The sequence below is a fragment of the Cyprinodon tularosa genome, unplaced genomic scaffold, assembly GCF_016077235.1.
Source record: "Cyprinodon tularosa strain WSP-4 unplaced genomic scaffold, ASM1607723v1 ctg267, whole genome shotgun sequence".
Taxonomy (NCBI): domain Eukaryota; kingdom Metazoa; phylum Chordata; class Actinopteri; order Cyprinodontiformes; family Cyprinodontidae; genus Cyprinodon; species Cyprinodon tularosa.
The window spans coordinates 584,453-608,623 of record NW_024038971.1 but is presented as its reverse complement, the minus strand read 5'-3'; the positions used below and the strand labels follow the sequence as shown (position 1 = coordinate 608,623).

Sequence of the window (24,171 nt, the reverse complement as noted above, 5' to 3'; positions counted from 1 at the left end):
TTCATTAAAAAGAAACCATTCAACAACAAATCATTTTAAGTATTAGAATATATTTTTGTTTTCTAATTTTACACTGTGGTATTTGTTGTTCAGATTGTCAATATTAGTTTAATTTTACCAAAGTAAACTTGATATGTTTATTTTTTGGTATGTAAAGGGTCGGATATAAGAGGGAGTTTTTTCCAAACCATTGTCATTGGCATGATTATTGTTATTATTCATTGTTACAGTTAACTTAAGAGTTAGCTTTAGAGATTTTAATTATTAGTTGATTAAGCTTTATTTCTTCTTAATAAGCACTGAATATTTTCTTGTCTTTTCCTTTTTAAAAATAGGTGTAGGGAAATCATCAGAAAACGCATGACGCACTTATCACAGCTCCATCTTTTTAAAGTATAAAGTAATTATAGGCATTTTTAGAGATACAAATGAAGCTCCTGTCTTTGTTTTGACAAAAAGAGGAAAGCATCCCATGAGGATTTGCTGACTACTTACAAAATGTGTTATACCTTTTTTATTTAAATCTTATGGGTTTTTAATTATGCAAAATCTAATATTCAAAAACGTGTATTGTTCTTATGTCCTTTGTAAGCACTCAGTATCGTTAGGGGCTTTGCATATCCACAGTAAAGGTCTGTTTATTTTGACTACATCACCCATAATGCAACAGCAGCGGATTCGCGCCGTGCCAGACGTTGAGGAAAAAAAGACCGCAACGCGCATGTGCCAACTTTTATGTTGTTGTTCCTGGCGGTAAGATGGCGGCGCTCGGAGACTCTTCAGCTCCGGGGGTGAACGGGTTAATACAACAATTTACAGCAATAACAGGTAAAAATAAGCTTTTACTAAGCTTTGTAAATCATAGGGTCTCATGGGGGGTTATAATGGATAGGTTATTCTTCCACAAAACATATGGAGTAGCGCGCAAATAAGGAAAATGGACGCTTGGTCTCGCTGTGGCTCCTTCGCTGTCAATGCGATGCAGAGTGGAAAAAAACCAGGCAGTTTTTTAACTAAACTGTGGTAAAATCACACATAAAACGCTGACACGAATAACTGCTTTGAAATCAGATTTTCATACCCATTCATCATATAACGTACTGTCTCACTGTTCTCATAACACTAAAACATGTTAGTCTTGAGGCTGTTTTTTTTTTTTTTTCGCTCTTTGGATAGCTTCTTTTCCGCGAGTGGAATGGACGTCGGCTGTAGAACATTCCCTCCTCTTCACTGCCAGCCTCATTTTGTGCTACTGTCATCGTCACTGCCGCTGTCATTTAAAATGTCCAAAGAGACACCGCCTTTCTTTTACACAATTAGTGTGTAGATACGCAATAGTTTCTAAACGCTATCAGATCGTGTGCGATGCCTTTCTCTAAAGTTATTTATTGGAGAAGAGATGCGAGTGAAAACAGGGACCAATGGACTTGAAAAGTGACGCGGTCATGCGCAGTACAGACGGAAGGCTACTAATGGCTGTGGAGTTTTCGACGCTTTAAAATGTGCTTGAAAGTGAACAAATGTAGTTTTTACGGAAAGGATTAGGGCCACTGGAGAGAAAAAAAAAAGTTAACTGATTTTTAAATTTCATTTCAGTTTAATATGGGGAGAAAAGTCAGAATTCTGATATTAAACTCAGAATTCTGAGATGAAAATCAGAATTCTCAGATTAAAGTCTGAATTCTGAGATTAAACTAAAAATTAGAAGGAAAAGTAAAAAATTCTGGGGAAAAAAGTCAGAATTCTATGAAAAATAGTCTGAATTCTATGATTAAACTCGGGATTCTAAGAAGAGAAAAAATCTGAGAATAAAATCAGAATTGTGAGAAAAAAGTCAGAATTAGTTAACTTTTGCGTGATGTTGCCATAGAGCTGTTATGTACACATTTTCATGATGACTATTTCCTTTGGACCTTCGTATACTGCTGCATGTTTTACATGAGCTGTAGTTCTACGATATGGGGGTTCTCATTAAAGTTTAAAAGTCGACTGTAAACATTTTACGGCTCTGGTTCTCATATATGTTTAGAGGTCCTCAAACGGCACAGTTTTCGCTTCACTTAATTAACATCCTGTTTCAAATCTTTAAAGAATCTTAAACCTTTTGTCAACAAATTATGAATTGATTAATTGAAAAATAAATAATACACGGATTAATCATTAGCAAAATAGTCCTCAGTTAGACTTTCATATTTATGATTTATTAAAATAGATAGTATTGGTTTGGCTTGTAGGGAGCAGAAAAGTTTAAATACTTTTTAATTTAGTTTTTATTTTATTGCGTTTGGCTATAGACAGCAAACATTAATAAAACTCATAGTTGGGAAACAAATGTTACATATTGTAAGGCAAATTAGGCTGTTATGATTATAAAAGACTGTTATTCTGTTTCGTTTTGATTTCTCCGAGCCTAGTGTTAAGTCAGTAAATGCAACACGGTCGTCTAGTTAACCTTATCATCGCGAGAGTTTTCGTTGTTATGATTCTGGTTGTAAGGCACTCAAGGCTCACTGTACGGACACTGCTAAAACGCTGTCTGTGCCAGAGCTAGAGGCCAAAACAACGCAGTGTATAAACCATCAGCTGTGTCTGTTACTCACCTATTGCTGGAGAAAGTAAAGTTCAGTTCAAGAAGATTCCTTGTCGTGTGCTTCATCAGAACATCCACGCCACCCGAAGGTAAAGCACGACAACTGGTGTCAGAAGTGGGATCTTCTTAAAACTTCTGTGTTAATCCAAAAAGAAAAAAAAGAAAACGGCATCCTGAACTAATAAGTCAAGTTACGCTACAGAAAGAAAAGAAAAGAAAAGAAAAAAAAAAACGTTGTGAAGTTGCTGAAGCGCAGCCGCGGACAACTTCCGGTGCGGTCCTTCAAAATAAGAGCGTAACCGGAAGTACACAGAAAAGCGTTAAAAAATTAACGAAAAAAATGACAGAAGAATTACAAGGCGCTACATCAGCCCCTGGGGAGGCAGAAACAGCTCCTAAATGGTTACAAGCTGTCTTGGAAAATCAAAATCAACAAACAAGAAACCTTCAAATGATGCTGGCCCCTGTCCTTTCACACATTACAGGGCAATCAGCTGCACAACAACCCACACCATCACCTATTTCTGCTAATGGGGGGGTGAATATAATCCCAATGCAGACAAGAGAAAGGCATGCACCTGAGCCAAGTGTCTCTTTTGATATGACTACTAGACCAAGGGATAATGCGTCTTTTGCAGCTGAACTAGAGGTCATAAATCAAAGATCTCGAAGCACAGGGCCGTCAAGGCGGACTATAGCTTCTGAACCTGACACTAGACGCAGGGAGATAAGAGACTCTGAGCGTGAAGCCCAAAACATACCTGTTTACCATGATGATAGGAGGCAAAATATTTCTACAGCCCATTACCATACATTGCCAGAACCCCAGAGGCCTAAACTAGCTACGTGTGATGGAAATGAGGATTGGGATTCATTTTTGATGCCGTTTGAACGTCAAGCCAGGAAGTATGGATGGAGTGCTGTAGAGCGAGTGGACAGACTACATGAGTGTTTAAGAGGAGCTGCAGTGCGGTACGTCTGCTCATTACCAGAACGCACAAGGGAAGATTATGTTCTGCTGGTGGAGCAACTCGCTCAACGTTTTGGGAAAAAAGACCCCCCAACCACCATAAGGAGGAAACTTGGAGAACTCAGACAAGGACTGGAAACATCAGCTGAGTTTGCAGAAGAGGTGAGACGCCTGGTCACACTTGCCTATTCAGGAGTAGACCTCCAATTACAGGATCAGTTAGCAACTGATGCTTTCCTCAAAGGCTTACGAAATCAAAAGGTGGCCTATGAAGTTATGAATCGTGATCCAAGTTCCCTTGTTGAGGCCCAAAAGTTGGTGGAGGCCCATGAGCATAATTTCAAAGCTACCGTAGGCCGCGACACTGAGATAAAAAACAGAGCAAGACGCATCTCGTGGGTTGACGAAGAGGACAAGTGTGAAGACACAGCTACAGTGTCACGCAGGGTCCAGACTCCCCAGTATGTTACATCTGACCAATTTGCTGTTTTAGTGGAACAAGTTAAGACTCTTGTTAACACGGTTGGAAATCTGAAGCTGCAGGTTGAAAGTCTCCAGCCTGGCAACACAAGAGCCCAACAGCAAAAAGCAGCCCAGAGCTTTGTACCAGAAAGAAAGCAAAGTTACCAACAGGTGCAAAACAACAGAGGGCGCTCACAAACACCAAGCCCAAATCGTGGAGCAGCCGGTCCATGTTTTAAGTGTGGAGAGACAGGACATTTCAGAAAGGACCGTGGTAGGCCACCCAGCCCTGTGGCATGTAATTATAATGAAACGCCTACAGACCACATGCTGCAGTCAAATGGAGCCCCTATCACAGATCCACAATTACAAGGACGGCAGATTGGCTGCACCAAGAAGAGAGGTGAGAGTTTACAAGTTCCTCTGATCATAAATGGCATTTCAACACAAGCAGTGGCAGACACAGGAGCTCAAACAACTGTGATATCGGAAGAGCTGTACCAAAGTCTCCTGGAAAGCAAAACAGCACCTGTAGAGCTTCGCCAGACCTACCTACTGAATGCAGGAGTTGGAGATTGCATGAAAGCCAAACATGGACTCACAGTAACGTTTGAAATTGGATCTAAGACTTTCAAATGGGATGTGCATGTCGCTCCAATAAGAGACTCTGTTCTCCTTGGATTGGATCTGATGAAAGCCCATGATGTTGTCATCTATACCTGTGGGAAGGTTTTTATTGGAAGTGAACTAGTGCCCTCAAAAATTGTACGTGACAATGGGTCAGACTACTGTGTAGCTAGAGTGACTCTTGGGGAAACCATCATCATACCAGCTACATCTGAATGTGTTGTGTGGGGGGAAGTGGAGGAGCCAAGGCCGGATGTTACAGCAGTGCTAGAGCCCTCAGACATTGCAGAAAATGTGGCCCTTGCAAGCGTCGTTGTCACAATGAAAAAAAAAGTGCCTGTCAGAGTGTGCAATTTTTCAACCAAGAGAACAGCTTTACCAAAAGGAGCATGCCTTGGAGTCCTCGTTGAAGCTTTTCCTGAACCCACATGTAAACTGGAGCAAAATGATGAGCCTAGTTGTATGGAAGAGAGTGCATCACCATTGCTAGTGGGAAGAGTAGCAACAATTTCTGACATTCCTGAGCATCTCCAAGGCCTGGTTGTTGCTACAAGTGAAGCTCTAACTGAAGAACAACAGCAGCGGTTTATTCAACTGCTACTCTCATACCAGTCCATCTTTGCTAAAGATGAGACTGATCTTGGTTACATGTCTGCTGTTACACATAAGATTGACACTGGTTCTGCTAGACCTGTACGCCAACCTGTTAGGCGAACCCCTCTGGGATTTCAGGGTGAAGAGGAAGCACATCTTAAATCCATGCTAGAAGCCGGGGTAATCACGCCATCAGTTTCTGAATGGGCTTCTCCAGTGGTCCTGGTACGCAAAAAAGATGGAGGAGTAAGGTGGTGTGTAGATTACCGCAGTCTAAATAGTTTGACTGTCAAGGATGCTTATCCGCTACCTCAGATTGAGGAATGCCTTGATGTTGTTGGGGGAGCTACCATGTTCTCTACACTAGACCTCCAGTCTGGTTACTGGCAGGTTGCAGTAGACAAAAACGATCGTGAAAAGACAGCCTTCATTACAAAATGGGGCCTTTATGAATACACCCGAATGCCATTTGGACTCTGTAATGCTCCGAGTACTTTTCAAAGGGCAATGGAGTTTGTCCTTAGAGGCCTTCAATGGGAAACCCTCCTTATTTACCTGGATGATGTCATTGTTGTTGGAAACGGAGTGGACCAAAGCTTAGATCGTCTCGAGCAGGTTTTTCAAAGGTTTCAGAGCCACGGGCTTAAGCTAAAGCCATCAAAATGTCACCTGCTTCAAGAAGAAGTCCTGTTTCTCGGCCATATTGTGAGTGGAGAAGGAATCAGACCGAATCCAGCTCTTGTCAAAGATGTACAGCTGTGGAAATCCCCTGAAAATCTGCAAGAGTTACAGGCGTTCCTGGGGCTATGCAACTACTATCGCAAATTTGTCCCAAATTTTGCAGAACTGGCAAACCCCCTTCATCATCTTCTGAAAAAGGAGAGTGAGTTTGTATGGACAGAGGAACATCAGGCTGCTTTTACTAAGCTCAAGGAGAGACTGACCACTGCACCTGTGCTGGGATATCCCCATCCTGAAGGCAAGTTCATTCTCGATACTGATACCTCCAACAACAGTGTCGGTTCTGTCCTGTCACAGGTCCAATGGGGAGAAGAGAGAGTTTTGGCCTATGCCAGCTGTCAGCTTTCGCCAGCTCAACAAAGGTACTGTGTCACACGTCGTGAATTACTCGCTGTTGTGCGTTTCACACGTCAGTTCCGCCACTATCTTCTAGGAAGAAAGTTCCTACTTCGGACCGACCATGGCAGTCTCACCTGGCTCTTTCGGTTCAAGTGCCCTGAAGGACAGCTAGCTCGCTGGCTTGAAGAATTGAGCCAGTACGACTTCCACATTGAGCATCGAGCTGGTAAGCAACACGCTAATGCAGATGCCATGTCAAGGCTGCCAAAAGAAAATATGGAAAAATGTGACTGTTACCAAGCAGGGGTAAATCTGGCAGATCTGCCATGCAGAGGGTGCAAGTACTGCCAGAGAATTCATGAGCGGTGGGAAAAATTTGAAGAAGACGTGGATGATGTTGTGCCACTAGCTGTGCGTTGCATAGAGCCTCAAAGCTTTATAAATTGCAATGGTACTCAGTCAGTACAGTCATCTGCATCCTTCTCAGAGAGCCCAGAGGTCAACTGGCTAGAATCGCTTAGCCCTGAGCAACTTGCTACACTCCAGAAAGCAGATCCTGTCCTCGCCATCCTTCATACATGGAAGGAAATAGGGACGCTCCCCAGCAGAGACGAGGTGATGCTTGAAAGTCCTGCAGTGAGAAAATTCTGGCTTTGTTGGCCCCAAGTTACACTGAGAAAAGGAGTCCTTTATTACTCCTGGAAGAAAATTGGGAACCAGTCCCCAACTTTGCTGCTATTAGTTCCAACAACTATGCAGAAAGAAGTCATACAGTCATGCCATAACCCTCCATACTCTGGTCACTTGGGAGAAGCCAAAACTCTGGAACGCGTGCGCCAGAGTTATCATTGGTATGGCATGGGTGGAGATGTTCACCTCTTTGTTAAAATGTGCCCACACTGCAGTGCATGCAAATCTATGGGACCGAAGAAAAGAGCAAAACTGCAGAGTTACCAGGTTGGAGCACCACTGGATCGTTTGCACCTTGATATTCTTGGACCATTTCCTGTGTCAAGCTCTGGCAACAAGTATATTCTTGTTATTATTGACCAGTTCACAAGATGGGTTGAAGCCTTTCCTAATCCTGACCAAGGTGCGGAAACGACTGCAAAGAAACTTGTCTACGACTTCATTGCCAGGTTTGGGGCCCCCCTAGAACTACACACAGATCAAGGGCGTAATTTTGAAAGTTCGCTATTTCGAAATGTGTGTAAGCTCCTGCAAATAACCAAGACCAGAACTACACCTTACCATCCGTCCTCTAATGGGCAGGTTGAACGGTTCAATAGGACCTTGCTGCAGATGCTTCGATGTTATGTGGACGAAAACCAGAGGAACTGGGATGAACAGTTGCCCCTGCTGACTGCGGCCTACCGTAGTTCACGACACATGGTAACAGGATTCACACCGAACAGACTCATGCTTGGAAGGGAGGTCCACCAGCCACACGATATCCAGTGTGGTACTGCAAGACTCAAATCAAATGCAATGGAAGTTGTAGATTATATCTATCATCTTGAAGAAAGCTTAAAGGAAGCACAAAGCCTGGCAAGAAGTCATCTTCGCACTGCACAAGAACGACAGAAAAAGGTGTATGACCTTCGAGCAAACGAGCACACTTACAGTATCGGAGATCTAGTGTTCATCAAAGACGACACAAAAAAGAAGGGACTTAGCCCAAAGCTTCAAGCGTTATGGAGGGGTCCCCTGATTGTGGCAGCACACCGTGGTCCTTTACTGTATGAGATCCAAGGTCCCAAGCACAGGACAATAATGCATCATGACAGACTTAAGCCCTATGACAGCGAGGTGATACCAGTTTGGGTTTCACGTCAAAGGAGTAAAATACTGCAACAGTGCCAGGATCAAGACCATCTAAATGCGGAGGATGTTCCTTTGGCGGCAGTGCTACCACTGCCAGACGATCCGGACAAGGCATCGCAGGATGAAGGTTCAGGTCAGACTGTTCAACCCAAGGGTCCAGCGTACCACCAGGAAGGCAGACGAGGTGATGAACAATCTTCGGAAAAGACTTTTAAAACATCGAGTGGTCGCATAGTCAATCGACCAGAGAGATTCAGACACTAGTAGAAGTTATACTGAGCTAAATGTTATGGTTAAAACTTAAATGTTAAAACTAAAAGTAACCAGGGGATTGGTTAGTTTTATCGCCCCATGGTATTTGTTTTTTCGTAATTTTGGACTTATTTCTGTTTACCAGAGTTGTTTCTTTACCTTAAAGATACTGAAGGGACTCAGTAGTCTTGAAAAGGGGGGGTAGTGTAAGGCAATTTAGGCTGTTATGATTATAAAAGACTGTTATTCTGTTTCGTTTTGATTTCTCCGAGCCTAGTGTTAAGTCAGTAAATGCAACACGGTCGTCTAGTTAACCTTATCATCGCGAGAGTTTTCGTTGTTATGATTCTGGTTGTAAGGCACTCAAGGCTCACTGTACGGACACTGCTAAAACGCTGTCTGTGCCAGAGCTAGAGGCCAAAACAACGCAGTGTATAAACCATCAGCTGTGTCTGTAACTCACCTATTGCTGGAGAAAGTAAAGTTCAGTTCAAGAAGATTCCTTGTCGTGTGCTTCATCAGAACATCCACGCCACCCGAAGGTAAAGCACGACAATATTTATGCTTGATGTGAATACGACAGCTTTTTTTTATTAACTTTTATTTTTTTTTCCCCAACATGACAATGTTCCAATTGTCCGCTCTTAAGTTTAAGAATCACTGTCAGTGGAGTCGGTGTTAGGTTTGGGTATATAATAGGGATGGAATGGTTTATGAAAACCGTGTGAACCGTTCGGTTCGACTGCCTCGGTTCGGTTCGCGTTTGTTTCGTTCGGTTCATGCGCTGCTCCATTTTCTCATAGGCGAAGCGTTTACACTCCAGAGCAGAAGGTGGCGGTACTGCAACCAAAGCCAACTACCAGTAGTATACAAGAAGAAGCGAAGCAGTTTAGCCGGGTGTAGCAGAAAAAAATCAGTAGTTGTGGAGAATTGTGTGGGTATGGGGAGTGGGAAAGAACAGGAGTTGAAAGACGCGTCAGCAGCACTTTATAGGTTTGCTGTATGGGACCACTTTGCATTTGGAGTGACCTACGATGACGGCGGAAAGAAAGTTGTGGATAAAAGTGCAACAGTGTGCAAGCATTGTGTAACACGTTTTGTTTATGCTAACAGCAACATGACCAACATGTCAGGCTAACCCAGAAATCCCACATATTCCGTCAGCAACCCCCGCTCCGCCCCGCTGCGCTCCAGACCGCCTGGGCAAAGCAAAGCATACAGCCTCCGCTGTGGCTCCCGTCCGCTCTGCTCTGAGTTCCTTGGAGATCGTAGAGGGCATGCGCGAGATGATTAAATTCAAAGCAGCAAAACATGCCGTAAGGATCCATGGTTTCTGCGGATCATTAAAAATAATTACAATTCATTAATTTTTTGGGATTTTTTCATTCATTTCATTAATTATTATTGGATTTCAGGGTAACAATCAACATATACCGAACCGAAAACCGTGACCAGAAACCGTGAACCGAACCGAACCTTGGATTTTGTGAACCGTTCCACCCCTAGTATATAACTCATGCAGCCCTTTAAAAGTTTTCATCGGGATGCACATCTCTTGGCCTGCACACCAAATATTGCACCAATGCATCCCTCTGTGATGCCAGACTCTGATGACAGAAGACTGTGACCCTCAGCTGAATTTATGTCATAGAAATAGCAGTTGACATAAAATAGCCATGTTGATATAAAGATAACTACCTCATCTATAAGGTAGAGAGTTTTATAGGAAACTGTAGTTGTGAATTCAATTTTAAATGACAAAAGGACATTTTCTACAGTGTTGGCTTTGGGGTAATGCCTTTATGTAAATGACATCACCATAATCCAGTGTATATATAAAGCATGATAAAGCTAGCCTCCTTTTTTGTCTCATAAAAACATTATTATTATTTCTAAAATACAAACTATCTTGGTTTAAACTCTTTAACCAGCATCTAAGGAAATGGAGATAAAAGAGAATCACTTAGTAAAACCTCAATTTATTTTCTTTGTGAGATGCTCAGCCTTTGAACCCTTAAAAGGGATGTTTGATAACATGTCAAATGATACAAACCTTACTTTTTATGATAAAAATACATTATGTTTATGATAAATTGAATTTACAAATTTAAAGGTTTGCTACGGCAGAGTGAGTGCCAGGTTGTCTTTGGGTGCTGAAGGGTACATTACTGTATCATCAGCATAAAGATGAAAATACACAATGGTGAGATTAGTGTAAATATTGTTGATGTAGAGCAGGGATTACCAACCGTGGTACACGCACACGTTTTGGTCCGAGAGTGCATTGCAAGAGGTACATGAAAAAATTAAATTTCTTAGGTAGTAAATTAAAGTAGGGCTGGGATCTGTTTTGCTTTCTGAGGGCCCAACTAAAGAATAAAACAAACTTTTTTCGACCAAAAAGTTATATTTTTTCATCTTTAGCTTTGACACACATCAAAACCAAGCAGAGGAACAGACTGGATAAAGAAAAGCCAGGTATCAGTTGTTTTTTCACACTGAGCTATCGGAGTTCATCAAAGCAAGTTTAGAAGTGATGAATGTTGGATTCAACGTGAAATAAATGGAGTCCGTCTGACTATAATTTTTTATCAGTATTTTGAATATGAAAGAATTCACTCATTTGATTAATTTTTTCTCAAGGAGGCGTGCATGTTTACAATTGCAGGATAGTAACCCTTCAGGGCGCAACATAGGCACCCACAAGTATGGCAGCTGTTTAGGCTATAAGTCATCAACTGCATTACTCTTTATGGTATGCTCACTGTGTTGAGTTACCTTTAAAGGTCCCCAACCATTTAAAGTGGAGGTCTTCAACAGGGAGTCCCTGTTGTTGGTTGATTTAACTTTTTTTTTATATATTCCCCCCTGCAACTTTTTCCACTAATTGAAATGTCTTTAAATACACATTAATATTAATTCAACACACTGTAGTAAACAGATAAATGGAGGCGAGGCAAAAGATGTCTTTCAGTCATCAATATTCGGCAACACGCAGGAGGTTTTTCAAGCTGGGCAACGTTTCATTCAGAACACCTCTCCCATCAACGAGAAATCAGACTCAGAAATACTTTAATGATCCCAGGGCGAAATAACTTCCATTACGTTACTCCATTTGTCATAGAGTGAATGTAGGACCAGTTTGATATACGGTAACACAATTTCATACAATATATATAAAATTAGGGGGTTCCTGATCCATCTCGCCATCAGTTTGGGAGTCCTTGGCCTGGAAAACTTCTAAGACCCCTGATTTAAAATTCTTTTGTTTAGATCTGTGCAAATTACCCCAACTTATTTTGAAAAGCTGCTATTTTGCACTTTCTATGAGGGTTTTTTTTTATGAATGCTGTGGTTTCTAACAAGTATCATCATGTCCCTTACAAACAGACCAGGGAAAAATCTCAACCATCTGTCCATAGATAAGAAATGAGGGGGAAAAAATTGGTACAGTAAAGATTGCAGCTAAGGAATAGCCCTGCTGTTGCAAAAAAACAAAAAACAATAGCAGGTGACAGCTTTATGGCTGAAGAGTTTATTTTATTTTATTATTATTATTAATTTTTTTTTTTTAACCATTTTTAAGGCTGTAATTGTTGTCACCAGTTAACCCTGTGGATCTTTTGGGGTAAAATCTTAACTTTTGTTTCTTAAAGGAGAGTTATAAAGCAAATTTCTTGGGCTGGGCAATTAATTGCATGTGCAGTATAGTTTATTTTATAGTTTTTTTTAAATCGCAGATGCACTCAGTTTTCGTCACAGAGTACAAAGGAGTATGACATTAAATTTCTCACTCTAGCCCTTTAGGTGGTGGTAAAACTCTTTAACTGGGTTTGCTGTCACACAGAAGGTAAAAGAAAGAGATTAGCATCTAGCAGACAGATTCAGGCATGTAAATCAAAGTAAACACTTTTTCACACAAAGGTTACAGTTAAGTCATGTAACAATGGACTCTGGACGAGCAAGCTTTCAAGGCCATGGAAAAAACTGAAACTTTGGATGGAAACTCTACATGGAAGTGATTAGGATGATTTAACATCATTAGTTGAAATCATATCAATATTTGTCAAAAATATTTTTCAAAATCATTTAACCCAATTTGTAAAAGAGTTTGACTCAGTTAAAAAAAGAGCTTTTTTTTACTCTTAAATCTTTTTCCCTTGGGAAATTTAAATTTTGCCTGTCTTTATCAGCATTTTAAAAATAAACTGTCAGTCCTAAAATGTATTGAATGCATGAAAAGAGATCCTGAGCATGTAGGATTCACTATTGATTATTTCCTGATAGATTTTCTAAAGGGAAAAACAAAACCTCTAATTGAATGACTAAGATTTTTTATTTCATTCTTGTGTGTTCAGGGGCCACAGAGAGTGTTGGAAAACACATGCTTGAGGCATGCAACAATAACCTTGAGATGGCCGTGACCATGTTCCTGGATGGGGGTGGGATGGCAGAGGAGCCCAGCACCAGCTCCAGCTCGGCAGCTTCAAGCAGCAGAGCTCCCCCTACAGAGTGAGCTCATACTTTAACTCTACCACCCTGATTCTAGCTAAAGTTAGACTCACACTATCACCTTTAGCATCAGAAGCAAACTAGTTTTCATTGTATTGAGATGATTGAACAAAGCCATGAATTAATTTGTATAATGAAGGGATGACTTTTTGCTGTTGTGTATATTGATATTTTGTTTAATATTTCAGTGAAGTACGAGCACCCATTCCCCAGAAGCAGGACATTTTGGTGGAACCTGAACCTCTTTTTGGAGGTAACATTCTTATTTTGCCCTGTCTTGCAGAAAACGTGGCTGCTGAAATTATAAAATGAAAGTCTCTTCTTGTGTATTTGTTTAGTTCCAAAGCGAAGACGGCCTGCTCGATCAATATTTGACGGCTTCAGAGACTTCCAAACAGAAACAAGTGTGTACTTTACTTCTTAAATTAGATTGTGTAAAAATTTGATAGTGTTGAATTCTCCTTTACAGGAATCAGCAAGAAGGTATCTTTAACTTTCTGTTGTATTTTCTTTCCTAAAATGACTTGGAATGTTTTTGTCTAAAAGTCCGTCAGGAACAGGAGCTGCGGAACGGTGGAACAGTGGATAAGAAACTTAGCACTCTGGCAGACCTTTTCCGTCCTCCTATTGAGCTCATGCACAAAGGGAGCTTTGAGACGGTGAGAAGTCACCCTCAGGACACCCTATACCACACTTTTTGTCTGACTGGACTTTATGTGTCATTTCATTCAGTAGCTGTGTAAATTTGGTGGGAAACCGGGTTTTAAAAAAAAGCCCTAAACTTTTTTCATTTGTCAGTGTTCATTCATAAGCCTGGGAATAATGTAGAATCTTAACACAAAATGTTTTCTAGGTTTAGAGGATTCTTGGTCACAGAAAGTTAAAAAAAGCGCTCTGAAGTTCATACCAATATCATCTTCAATCAAAGATTTATCTGCTTAAAATGCAAATGCATTTAAAGTTTTCTGCTTAGATTTGCTCAGTAAAACTTTTGCGACTGACCTGTCTTTAATGAAACTGGTTACAGGATGTTGTTAAAAGAATAATTGGGGTTCCCTATGGAGAAAATGTGTTGCAGAAAACATCAGCTCTAAAGAGTTGTTTTGTTTACAAAACTTTAAGGGGCCTAAATAAAGTGGATAAACAGGCAATTATAGTTGGGGTGTTTTTATTAGTCTAGTGATAAAGAAATCATACTTGTAAATAAAAAAGGTTTGAGAAGCATTTTTAAAATAGGTAGGCTTTCCAAGAGAAGTACCATATTTTCCAGACTATAAGCCACTACTTTTTTCCCACGCTTTGAACCATGCGGCTTAGAAGAAGATGCAGCTTTTCTGTGGATTTTTCCTAACCGCCAGAGGGGGAAGTCAAAGTTGGAAATGAAAGAATAGGGGGCTAATTTTCATTTAGCACAAGAACATGGTAGCAGCAGGCACAGCGGGGAACAATGTCCCAAATTCACACATTTTGACATTTATTTGCCGCATTCAAGCTGCTGAACCAATGAAGAGACTGGGATAAAGAGCTGTTGAAGCCCCGTCTTTCAGTAGAAGCTTTTACTGCTGTGAGCTAACAAGCTAACAGGCTAGTATTATTTTTCCCTTTTTAAGGGGAAAAATGTAGAGCTTCCCCTACGGGTTTGGTTGGATACAGTTCAGTAGATATCAGTGACTTATAGCCCGGTGTGACATATATGTAAGTTTCCAGTAAAAAAAAAAAAAACATTGAGTGGGTGTGGCTTATAGTGAGGTGCAGACAAAAATGAATAGTCTGGAAAATATGGTATTTGTGATTGTAGAGCTTTAATTGTTACCCCATGCAGTCGTAGCCATACTTAAATTAAAGAGACTGCAAATAAGTTATGCATAGTTTTTTCTCATAATTGTTTAGTTGTCATGATTAGGGATGCAAGTTATTGTTAATGTATTAATCTAAAGTTGATTTCTCTTATCAATTGCCTACTAATTAATAAGCAGACAGATCTTTTCAAAACATTTATGGCTAAATATTTTTTTACTATATGCCAAGTCAATAAAAGTGGCCGATTACATTTCAATAATTTATTGTGATAGCTGTAATTAATACTGAATGTACAAACAATAATTTTGTTTTGCAAATTATTATAGTTACTTATAAGATATAAAAAGCAGGAACTTATTAAGTTACTAAATAATAAAAAGGGTTAATAAAGGGGAAAAGAAATTATACGGAACACGTTTTGGGAATCAAAACCGTTTAAACACTGATATTTGGACACTGATAAAGTTGCTGACCCTTCATCCCTGTGGATGCTCACTGCTCTGGTTTTTATCTACTCTGTTCTGATGCTAGAAGCGAGAGAGCAGCTTGGCTTTATTTACTTCAGTAAGTTGGGAAAACAGTTTAAAGACGTTTTTAATCAAGAAAATCCTCATCACAATGCAATCTTTGCAGTCAGGAGTGCCAGACTCCCAGCATACCGCTGGCTGGCAGCACTTTAACCCCTTTGTATATATTTATTTTTAATATGCAGAAAGCGCTGCAGAAATGATAACAGCTTGCATGTAGTGTCTATCTCCCCCAAAAAACTCATGGATCTGTTTTTCTGATTGGTGGCACTACACTGTCAATTTTCTGAACTCTAGCGTTGGACGTTCGGCGCCAGAATAATCGGATGGGCCACTCCCGATGCTCAAACTCGCCTCTGGACCTCTCAACGGCATAACCCCTAGACTTTGCATATAAATCAGAATTTTAGATGCCCAAAACGCGTTCAGTGTGAACACACCACTTATTAGGTTATTACTTCAGGAGTGTTTCAAATGTTTATATTTACAAACAGAACTGCATAAAGAGCTTTAAACATTGTAATAATCCCACACCAGACCCTCGATCAACTCCATGTTTCTGCTCTAGCATTCCTCCTCTTAACTTCTCTTGTAAATACCAGTGAGGCTCTGCTTAAGAATGACCAGCGGTTACAACTAATAGAGGCGGTAACATTACAACACCAGAAGAAATTCCTAATACAATAATTTGTTTACATCCCTACTCATGACAGTATCACAAAATATGAAAATCTATATTCCTCACCATTATCATTGATAACTGAAACCTGCTTTATAGACTTTCATCAAAGTGTTTTCTGTGTGTTACAGGCTAAAGACTGCGGACAACTTGAAAATAAGTGGCTAATGATCAACATACAAAATGTTCAGGACTTTGCTTGCCAGTGCCTCAACAGGGATGTTTGGAGCAACGATGCTGTGAAGAACATCATACGAGAACATTTTATATTTTGGCAGGTACGCATGTTATATCATGTTATTGCAGTGTCACGTGTTTGTGATGTGTATCCAGTAAGAGATCAATGCAGTTTGACATAAAGGGGTCAGCTCTATTGCTATTATTATGAAGTTAGTTTTACTGATTCCTTAAAACAAAGTCAGGATATGCCCATTGAGGTTCTTTTTCAGTAGTAGTAGTGATCGTACAACAGATTATCCTTTTATCTGCCTGTCCATTCGCCCATTCCACCGACAGAAATCCATTTCCTTCCTAAATCTATTTCATTGCAAGGGAAATACCAATTTCTTCACATTTCTGCATATTATCTCATCACCGTGACTCCATGAAAATGAAAATAAGTGCAACTCAGCTGAAAGTGATGCAGCATGTAAAATTAGATCATGGTTCCCTGTATTTGGACGCTGTTCAGTTCAGGTACAAGCTCAACATCCTTCTGTCCTGCCCAAAGTCCGACAGACACCATCAATTCTTTTGAATGAAAGTTTCTCTGTTATGAATAAATGTCAAATGTTTGACATTTTGGGAGTTTTTACTGTTTGTCCAAAAAACAATTGTGTGTTTTCTGGGACGGATCATAAATGCATAAATCTTCTCCTCGTCGGTTTTCTCGTGCATTTTATTTCAGGAAATAACGGTACAGCTCTTCTCTTGCTAGGTTTATCATGACAGTGAGGAGGGACAACGATATATCCAGTTCTACAAGCTGAACAAGTTTCCCTACATTTCTATTCTTGATCCACGGACAGGTAAAAGGTTTTAATATATTTTATGGATTGTGTTTTGATGAGTAATGTTGGTTACAAAAAAATTTTAGAATTTCATTTGTAGCTTTGAACCTTTTAATGAATTATGTGATGATGTGTTTTTGTGAACATTTCAGGTCAAAAAATGGTGGAGTGGAACCAGCTGGATGTGGCGTCGTTCATGGAGCAGGCAACAGGCTTCTTGGCAGAGCACGGGCAGCTCGACGGGCCCACCTGCAACGCCCCTCCTGCCAAACGGGCTCGGGCAGTGAGTACCAGCTTTGTAATACCGTTCAACTTAGTCCTTTTCTAAACTTTGTTTTGCTCTGGCGCCTCCAGCTGCTTACTGCGTTTTCTCTTTCAGGAGAGTCTGATTGATGCCAGTGAAGACAGCCAGCTGGAGGCAGCGATCAGAGCCTCCCTACAGGAGACCCACTATGACTCTTCAAATGTCATTGAAGCCCCCGACTCCCCACGATCAGAGGATGAATCCGAAGCTGAGCCTTTCTCGGACAGCGAGGGACCCATCTCCGTTGACGGCTCAGACAGCGAAACGCCAGCGCCACACGAAGAGAGAAGTTCTACAAGCAAACACACAGCGAGTGCTTCGGTCACCACTGCCCAGCGTCTACATCCTGATAGTTCCACTTCCTCCCACAGAAAATCCCCGTACAAAGAGAACAATCACAGCCACAAAAAAGAGGAGAGCAAAAAGAACCACCTGGAGCCCCCAGCTCCTAGTCCACTTCCTGCTCCTCCTGAAGCAGACTCTGGAGGAAATCACTGCTCCTCACAAAGCAAAAGCCCCGGAGCGTCCAACATCATCAGTACGACGTGCGACACGGACTGTCCTGATGACAATGGTATGAAGAAGTACCGATTTAAAGGCTTGTTGCAGGAGGATTGTGCATTCTATTTGTTCTTAAGTCATCATTTAAATTTGATAAGTTGGAGATCTTCATGTTCCCTTGATGACAGATTCATTATGGCTGCTGTTTCTATAACATACAAGAATAGCAGAAGAAAACCAGCTTATTTCTACATCTGAGAGTTTAGACCTACTTAGCATTCAGCATAATAAAGTACAGACTCACATTTCTTGACATTAATAGACTTACAGTATGTCTGTATAGACTTGGTTAGCTTGTTGGCAAAACATTTAGCAAATCACAATAGTTTTCAGCCTACGCTCAACTTGCTGCTGACACAATCCTTAATATCTAACTTCGACAGAGGATTTAGATTAAGACTATGCTGTCCTTCTATACTTTATGTCCTTCCTGTCTTCCATCTTTGTATATCTGTTTATGGCAATGACTTTCTTGAGCCCTTTTTGGTTGTACTTATGGTTAACTGGATTTTGAACTTCTGGTATTCCCTTTCCTTTAATGTGGAGTGATGGCTTAGTTGTTAGAGATAGATCCTAATTAGAGGCTGTAAGATGATATCTTCAAAACACAATCTGTTCCTGTCTCTGTTGAAAACCCTTAAGGGTTTTCAACCCTTAAATCCGACTTTGCGTCCAATCTGACAGAAAGTGGGCTTGCGTAGCTCCAACCAAGATAGACGGCAGATCATGTTCACTGTATATGGACGCTGTTAGTCGGACTACTCAGAAATTCAGCCGCAAATTCATGGGATTAACAGAAAGAGAGAGACGCAGTTATAAAGTAAAACACATCCGCTTTGGGGGAAAATACAAAATAAAATCTGTTAATTGCACGGGTAAACAGTCCCTTTTTGGAGTCGCACATCGCTTATATCGCAAGCAGGACAGACTCATGCAAAAACAATGAATGAAACGTTAAAAAATTTAATACTTTACCCATAGAAGGAATCCAGGAGGACAGAAAATGGATAAATCTGTGACCCTCTTGGAGCCCCGCAAAAACATAGAGGGACAGAAAGCGCAGTACATCAACCTCCCCGAAAAAGGATCACTTCAGGAGGAGAAAAATGGATATAGTGAAATGGTGATCCTCTTTGAGCCTCACAAAAATGTGTTAGGGGCAGATAGAGCAGGTAAGCACGGCGTATCTTTCTCACCTCTTTATAAAAAAACAAAAGAAAAACTTCTATAAACTTCATAGATCTCTCTCTGAGAATCACATCTCACTGCCTGAGGCAGCATATAAACCACCCCACCGCGTTTTTTGTTGTTATTTTTTTCTTTTCTACAGACTTAGATCTCATGTTTTTAATATAGGCCTGTGAACATTTTCTGTCAGTTAGGTGGGGCTTTGCTTTATAGAATTCGCTGGTGTCTTTTTTTTTTTTTAAATAACATAATTTGTCCATGTCAAATTTGGTCAATTGTTTTAATTTGTAGCGCAGAGACAGTTGTGAAAACATTCTGCACAGGTCTGCTCACCCTGCCTAGTCGCAGTCAGTGTAACATGGGGGGAAAAAAAATCTGAGCGGAGATCAAATAGTCGTACGCAGCCGGTGTGTTCAGGCCTTTAACCTCATGGTGCTACTCAGTTCTACTCAGCATGCAGCTCACCCTTTCCTTGAGGTATAATTTCACCACTGTGCCTGTTTCCCATCCTTGCTTTTTTTTCTTCTCTTCTTTCTGCCCTTTGTTGTGTCCTATCTCTTTCATTTTCTTAATTCCTTCTTTCCTTGTGACCTTATTCTTTCTCACTTTTTTCTTTTCTTTTAGGCTCGTTCTCACTGTAGAATTAGTAAAAATGGGCTTTTATACTTTTTCTAAAACTAACATAAAGAACAGAGATCTCTGGCTTGAAATTTCCTTTCTCCAATATGTTTGATTGAACTAGGATATGTTGTCTTTTTAGCCCTCTCTGAATCTTTAAGTGCATTTCTTTGCCAGGTCTGATAATATCCTTAAACACAAATTTATTTGTTGTAGACTTGATTTAACATACTGTAGAGATGAATTAAGCTCTTTTGATTATCCTCAAATCCCATCTACAATTTAAAAGAGAAAACAGGCTTAACCACTGCAGAAAGGTGTTCCAGCTTTAATTTTTGTGATTAAAATATTTAGGTCGGTGAATCTTAGAGAGAAAAAAAACGTCCGTTTAAAGAAAGGATTGAGTTTCAGTTTTGTTTTCCAGCACAATTAAGTAAGATCTGTTTAGAAAGCAGCTTCATTGCTGTAGAAAAGGATTTAATGTGGTGCTTTTTTTTTCCTTTTTTTTTTTCCAAAGGCCCTAAAGCCAGGTTGATGCTTCGTTACCCAGACGGACAAAGAGAGCAGATCTCCCTATCCTCAAAAGCAAAGCTTTTGGTGAGTTTAACCCATAATCTAATAACCATACAGTGCCTTACAGTATTATCTTACCCATTATTTATTTGATATTCCTCATAATAAAACCATTAGTGTGTATTTTAGTCTGATTTTCTGCTGGAAGAACACAAAGTTGTGCTTAAATCACGCTTATGACAAAAGCTTTATGGAAGAATTAGAAGACAAAAGCCTGTAATGAAAGGAAGTCATAAAAGGTTTTGTTTACAGATTGACATATATAGGAGAACCTGTTAAGGCTGTTACATACTTTACGACTGAGGCCTTTTTCTTGTTCTCAAAGTAGCAAGAAGAAGTAAAAAGTGCCCTCAAGTGTTTATACTGCATGAGAAACTCAGCTGCTTAGGTCCGCCCCTCTAAAGCACGTCAGTGAAGAAAAGTGAGTGGGTGGACTACCTCGCTAGGATGATTTAAAGAGAAAATGGTGTGAGTGTGCTGAAGTGGCCATTCCAACTAAGACATAGTTTAACTGTAACTACAGTGTTAAGTTGAACAGATACTTAAGGCATCTCTGCTCCTGCATAAACATCGCCACCTAAATCCAGTAGTAGGACACTTGCCTAGAAAAAAATAATCTCTACCCAGATGTGTCGAAAACAAGCAGTGAGACCAGAGCAAAATTATGCAATTCTCTGTGGGAGCGAGAGAAAAATGTGGAAAAAGTAACAGCCTGTAGTTACAAAGACTTGAGAAAATGAGGAACAGCAACGCTAACATACAGGCAGCGACAATAGCATGCTTTAGGTAAATGCTGACTGTGGTAGGATGCACAGTCAAAATCCAGACTTTGCTCCAACAGATCCTCTCATTAGCTCTTTATCTGTACAAACATTGAAGTTTAGAAAAAAATGTTTAATAGTTTTTAAAGATTGTGCTAAACATTGTAAATTGCAGCTTTCATAACTAACGCATTGTTACACTCTGTCCCTCTAGGCCCTGGTAAGACACGTCCAGTCCAAGGGTTACCCTAATGAACGCTTTGAACTCGTCACCAACTTCCCCAGAAGGAAGCTTGCCCACTTGGACTATGAGATCACATTGCAGGAGGCAGGGCTTTGTCCACAGGAGACTGTATTTGTTCAGGAGAGGAACTAGCCACCCCAAAAACTTTCTCTTTCTGCTTCTGTATTTCTAATAGACTTCACCATTTCACACATCGACAACCTGGGCTGACGTTGATGGCGATACATTCAGCTCTAAAGGAGGCCGCTTGTTGTGTCAGGGCTGATGTTAAAGGGTTAACTTTGACTGAATACTGAAATCTCCACCGACAGTCTAATGCCTTTAAAATGTTAAAGAATTGGCCAGTATGGCTTTCAGATATCAGTTTTTTTCCTAATGATGTCTGTTCTGCACTAATACAGCACATTAGAGCAGAAAACACAAGGTCATCTCCTGTTCATAAAACCTCAAATAACGAATCACTAATTGACTGTGGGCCACCAGAGACTTGTACAAAAAATACTTTTACTTCCCAAAATGTAGATTAAATGTCAGAGTTTATTTTCTAGCTCTTCCTTGTTTCGTTTATTCTGTAAATGAACAAGTAAAGGGAGGTTGCTTTTTTTTTTTTTTTTCCCTTCATCGTTTTTTCAAATGTTGAAACTCAGAATGCAGGAGTTCTTGAAGAACAGGTCCAGAAATAGCAGTCGGACTAAAATGTCTATTAATGCAGAAGGGAATGAAAGGGAAGGTCGTGCAGCACATTAGAGGGACCTACACCGTACACAGACAGCATAATAAGACTGACATTTAGCCGTAGTCACTGTTTCATTTCTATTTTCTTTCTTTTTTATATGCTCCAGAGGAAATATGCTGATGTTGAAATATACCCACAAAAAACTAAAATATTCTGTTTGATCTTTTCTCAAATAGTTGCAGGTTTTTAATCAAAGGTCAAAATGTAACTCGGGTTTTGATGCGCAACTCTCAAGAATGAAAAAAGGCTTCTGAGTTCTGGAGAATTTTAGGCAGACTCCATATTTTCTAGCAAAAATGTTTTTTGCTGTTCTTTTCACCACTGCTTGGTTTTGATTTTTCCTTCTGGTGCCGAGACGGTTGTATGTGGAAGCAAATGTTTCGGCACTTAAACCAAAAATTTTAATCTGAACTTTTTCTTATGAACAGCTGGTGGTGGTATCGTGCCTTTAAATGCCAACAACAAATGTGAAGACCATTATTTATAGTAAAAGGAAAGGTTTTAAAGGTTCTCGGCAAACACCCTGTTTTTGTGTATGATTTGTTTTTTTTTATCCAGTTGAAAACCAGGGGCTGTCTGGTAACCTGAAGCTGTTCTTAATTTAAACTGGTAATACAGATACGATTGGTTTGTTGCTGTTGAACAAACATGATATCCAATTTAAAGGTGATTTTTTTTTCTTTTTGTTTTATTTTGGCTCAAATCAGTCCTCCTTAGAGACCAGCGAAGATGAACATGACTCATGAAGTGATTAAACAAAAAATATAAACAGAAATGTGTTGTCTAGCTAAGGAAAAGGAGTCTAGTGGTAGCGTTGCGTGTTTTAGCTAAAATAACCTCAGAGATTAGCTTCTTCTTCTACCAGCCTCTGACTTTAGTCAAACTTTTCCTCTCCCCGCTTCCACGTCTGATGACTGAGGGGGTTCTTACACACCCTTTCATGTTTTGGATAAGAGCAGCCTGAACGGAACATCGATACATGCCAGGAGCTGTATGTTGACCTGAAAAATCATTTAATATGTCTCAGGTAAAGCTAATATTTGAGTCAAAAGTTAGAGGGTTGCTTTAAAGAGACCTTTAGACTGCTGAGTAATGTCCTGTTATCTGCTCTTGTATGCTTTTACCCTTTTTAAATGGGATATCATGCAACAAAATATCCTGGCAGAGGCCTTCACAAGATGACCTAGTTTTTAGAGATCACCAGAATAAAAAGAAGTAAAACTAGACCAAACATCTGAGAAGGGGTCCGATTGCAGAAGCCTGATTGGTAAACAGCTGCTTTGGGCTTCCACGCCTCTAGAGGGCTCCCAAGAGCACAAGAGTTCACATTAAAGACAACTTATTTCACAGTTCTTTTTTTAGCTTGCTTCACATTGGTGTTTTCTGATAATGAAGCATAATGATGGATAACATTATCTATCGGCCAGTGTTAGGATCTAAGCTCCTAAAGCTCACCAACTGGCTAATAACTGGTTTTATATACCATAGGTTCTTCTTCAAGTTTCTAAATCAATGATTTACAGGTAAAGCAGCATAGATTTGTTTGGACATGCAGTTCATGTAATCCATTGGTGTAATAGAATAAGAATTACAGGTGAAAGGCCCAAATGTTCAACTATTAATATGGATTAAGTGAGACACTTGTAGATAGTGATTGTGGGCACAGGCCCATACATCATTTTCTATTTATGGCCTGAGGTCTGAAGGTCGTGGAGGAGTAGAGCATAGATGTAGGTTTAAAAATATGAATTGTACTAGTAAGGTGTTCACCAAAACTAAAAAATAATGTAAAAAGAGGGTCTGAAATCGCCACAGTGAGGTTTAGACCACCATTCAAAAAGCATCCATTACTTGCATTGTGTGAACCTAAATTGATACACTGGCAAGTTTATGACCTATTTATAACATATTAAGACCCCAGAAACGGGAAAAAAAAAAATTAACTGCAAAGACTGTAACTGCAAAAATTTTTGAAAGCTGTTAAAGCCTTTCTAGATTTGTCCCTTTCAAATAGAAAATTGACGGCCATACCTTACATACATAACACACCTTACTGAAGCTGACTGCAATAGACAAAAACTCTTCCTTTAGGCGTCTCCTTCAATCTCTCACCCATCCTAAGCTGCTCATATTTTTCCACCATTTTATGAAATTATAGCCTTTTATTTAAGCATTGTTTGTGTTTTGTATCTGTTGATTGTTATTTAAGGGTTTCCCTCTGTCATCGTGCTGATTTTCATTTTCTTTGAATGCCCAGCC

General features: G+C 40.0%; 1 protein-coding gene across 1 annotated transcript; it reads left to right on the top strand.

Annotated features, from left to right (window-relative positions):
* The first annotated feature begins 696 nt into the window (after positions 1-696).
* ubxn7 (UBX domain protein 7) lies at positions 697-23,138 on the top strand. Its single transcript, XM_038289293.1, has 11 exons — positions 697-828; positions 12,758-12,911; positions 13,100-13,164; positions 13,250-13,315; positions 13,458-13,570; positions 16,049-16,195; positions 16,855-16,945; positions 17,080-17,210; positions 17,307-17,805; positions 20,116-20,195; positions 21,147-23,138. Exons 1-11 carry the CDS (start codon positions 759-761, stop codon positions 21,306-21,308), a joined length of 1,578 nt encoding a protein of 525 aa, XP_038145221.1. The 5' UTR covers positions 697-758; the 3' UTR covers positions 21,309-23,138.
* The last annotated feature ends 1,033 nt before the right edge of the window (positions 23,139-24,171 follow it).

Excerpts from the sequence above, each read along its gene's own strand:
- ubxn7 (XM_038289293.1), top strand. The coding sequence starts at position 759 with ATGGCGGCGCTCGGAGACTCTTCAGCTCCGGGGGTGAACGGGTTAATA. Across the intron at positions 12,912-13,099 it reads AGCAGAGCTCCCCCTACAGA|TGAAGTACGAGCACCCATTC; the intron begins GTGAGCTCATAC and ends TTAATATTTCAG. Across the intron at positions 20,196-21,146 it reads CCTCAAAAGCAAAGCTTTTG|GCCCTGGTAAGACACGTCCA; the intron begins GTGAGTTTAACC and ends CTGTCCCTCTAG.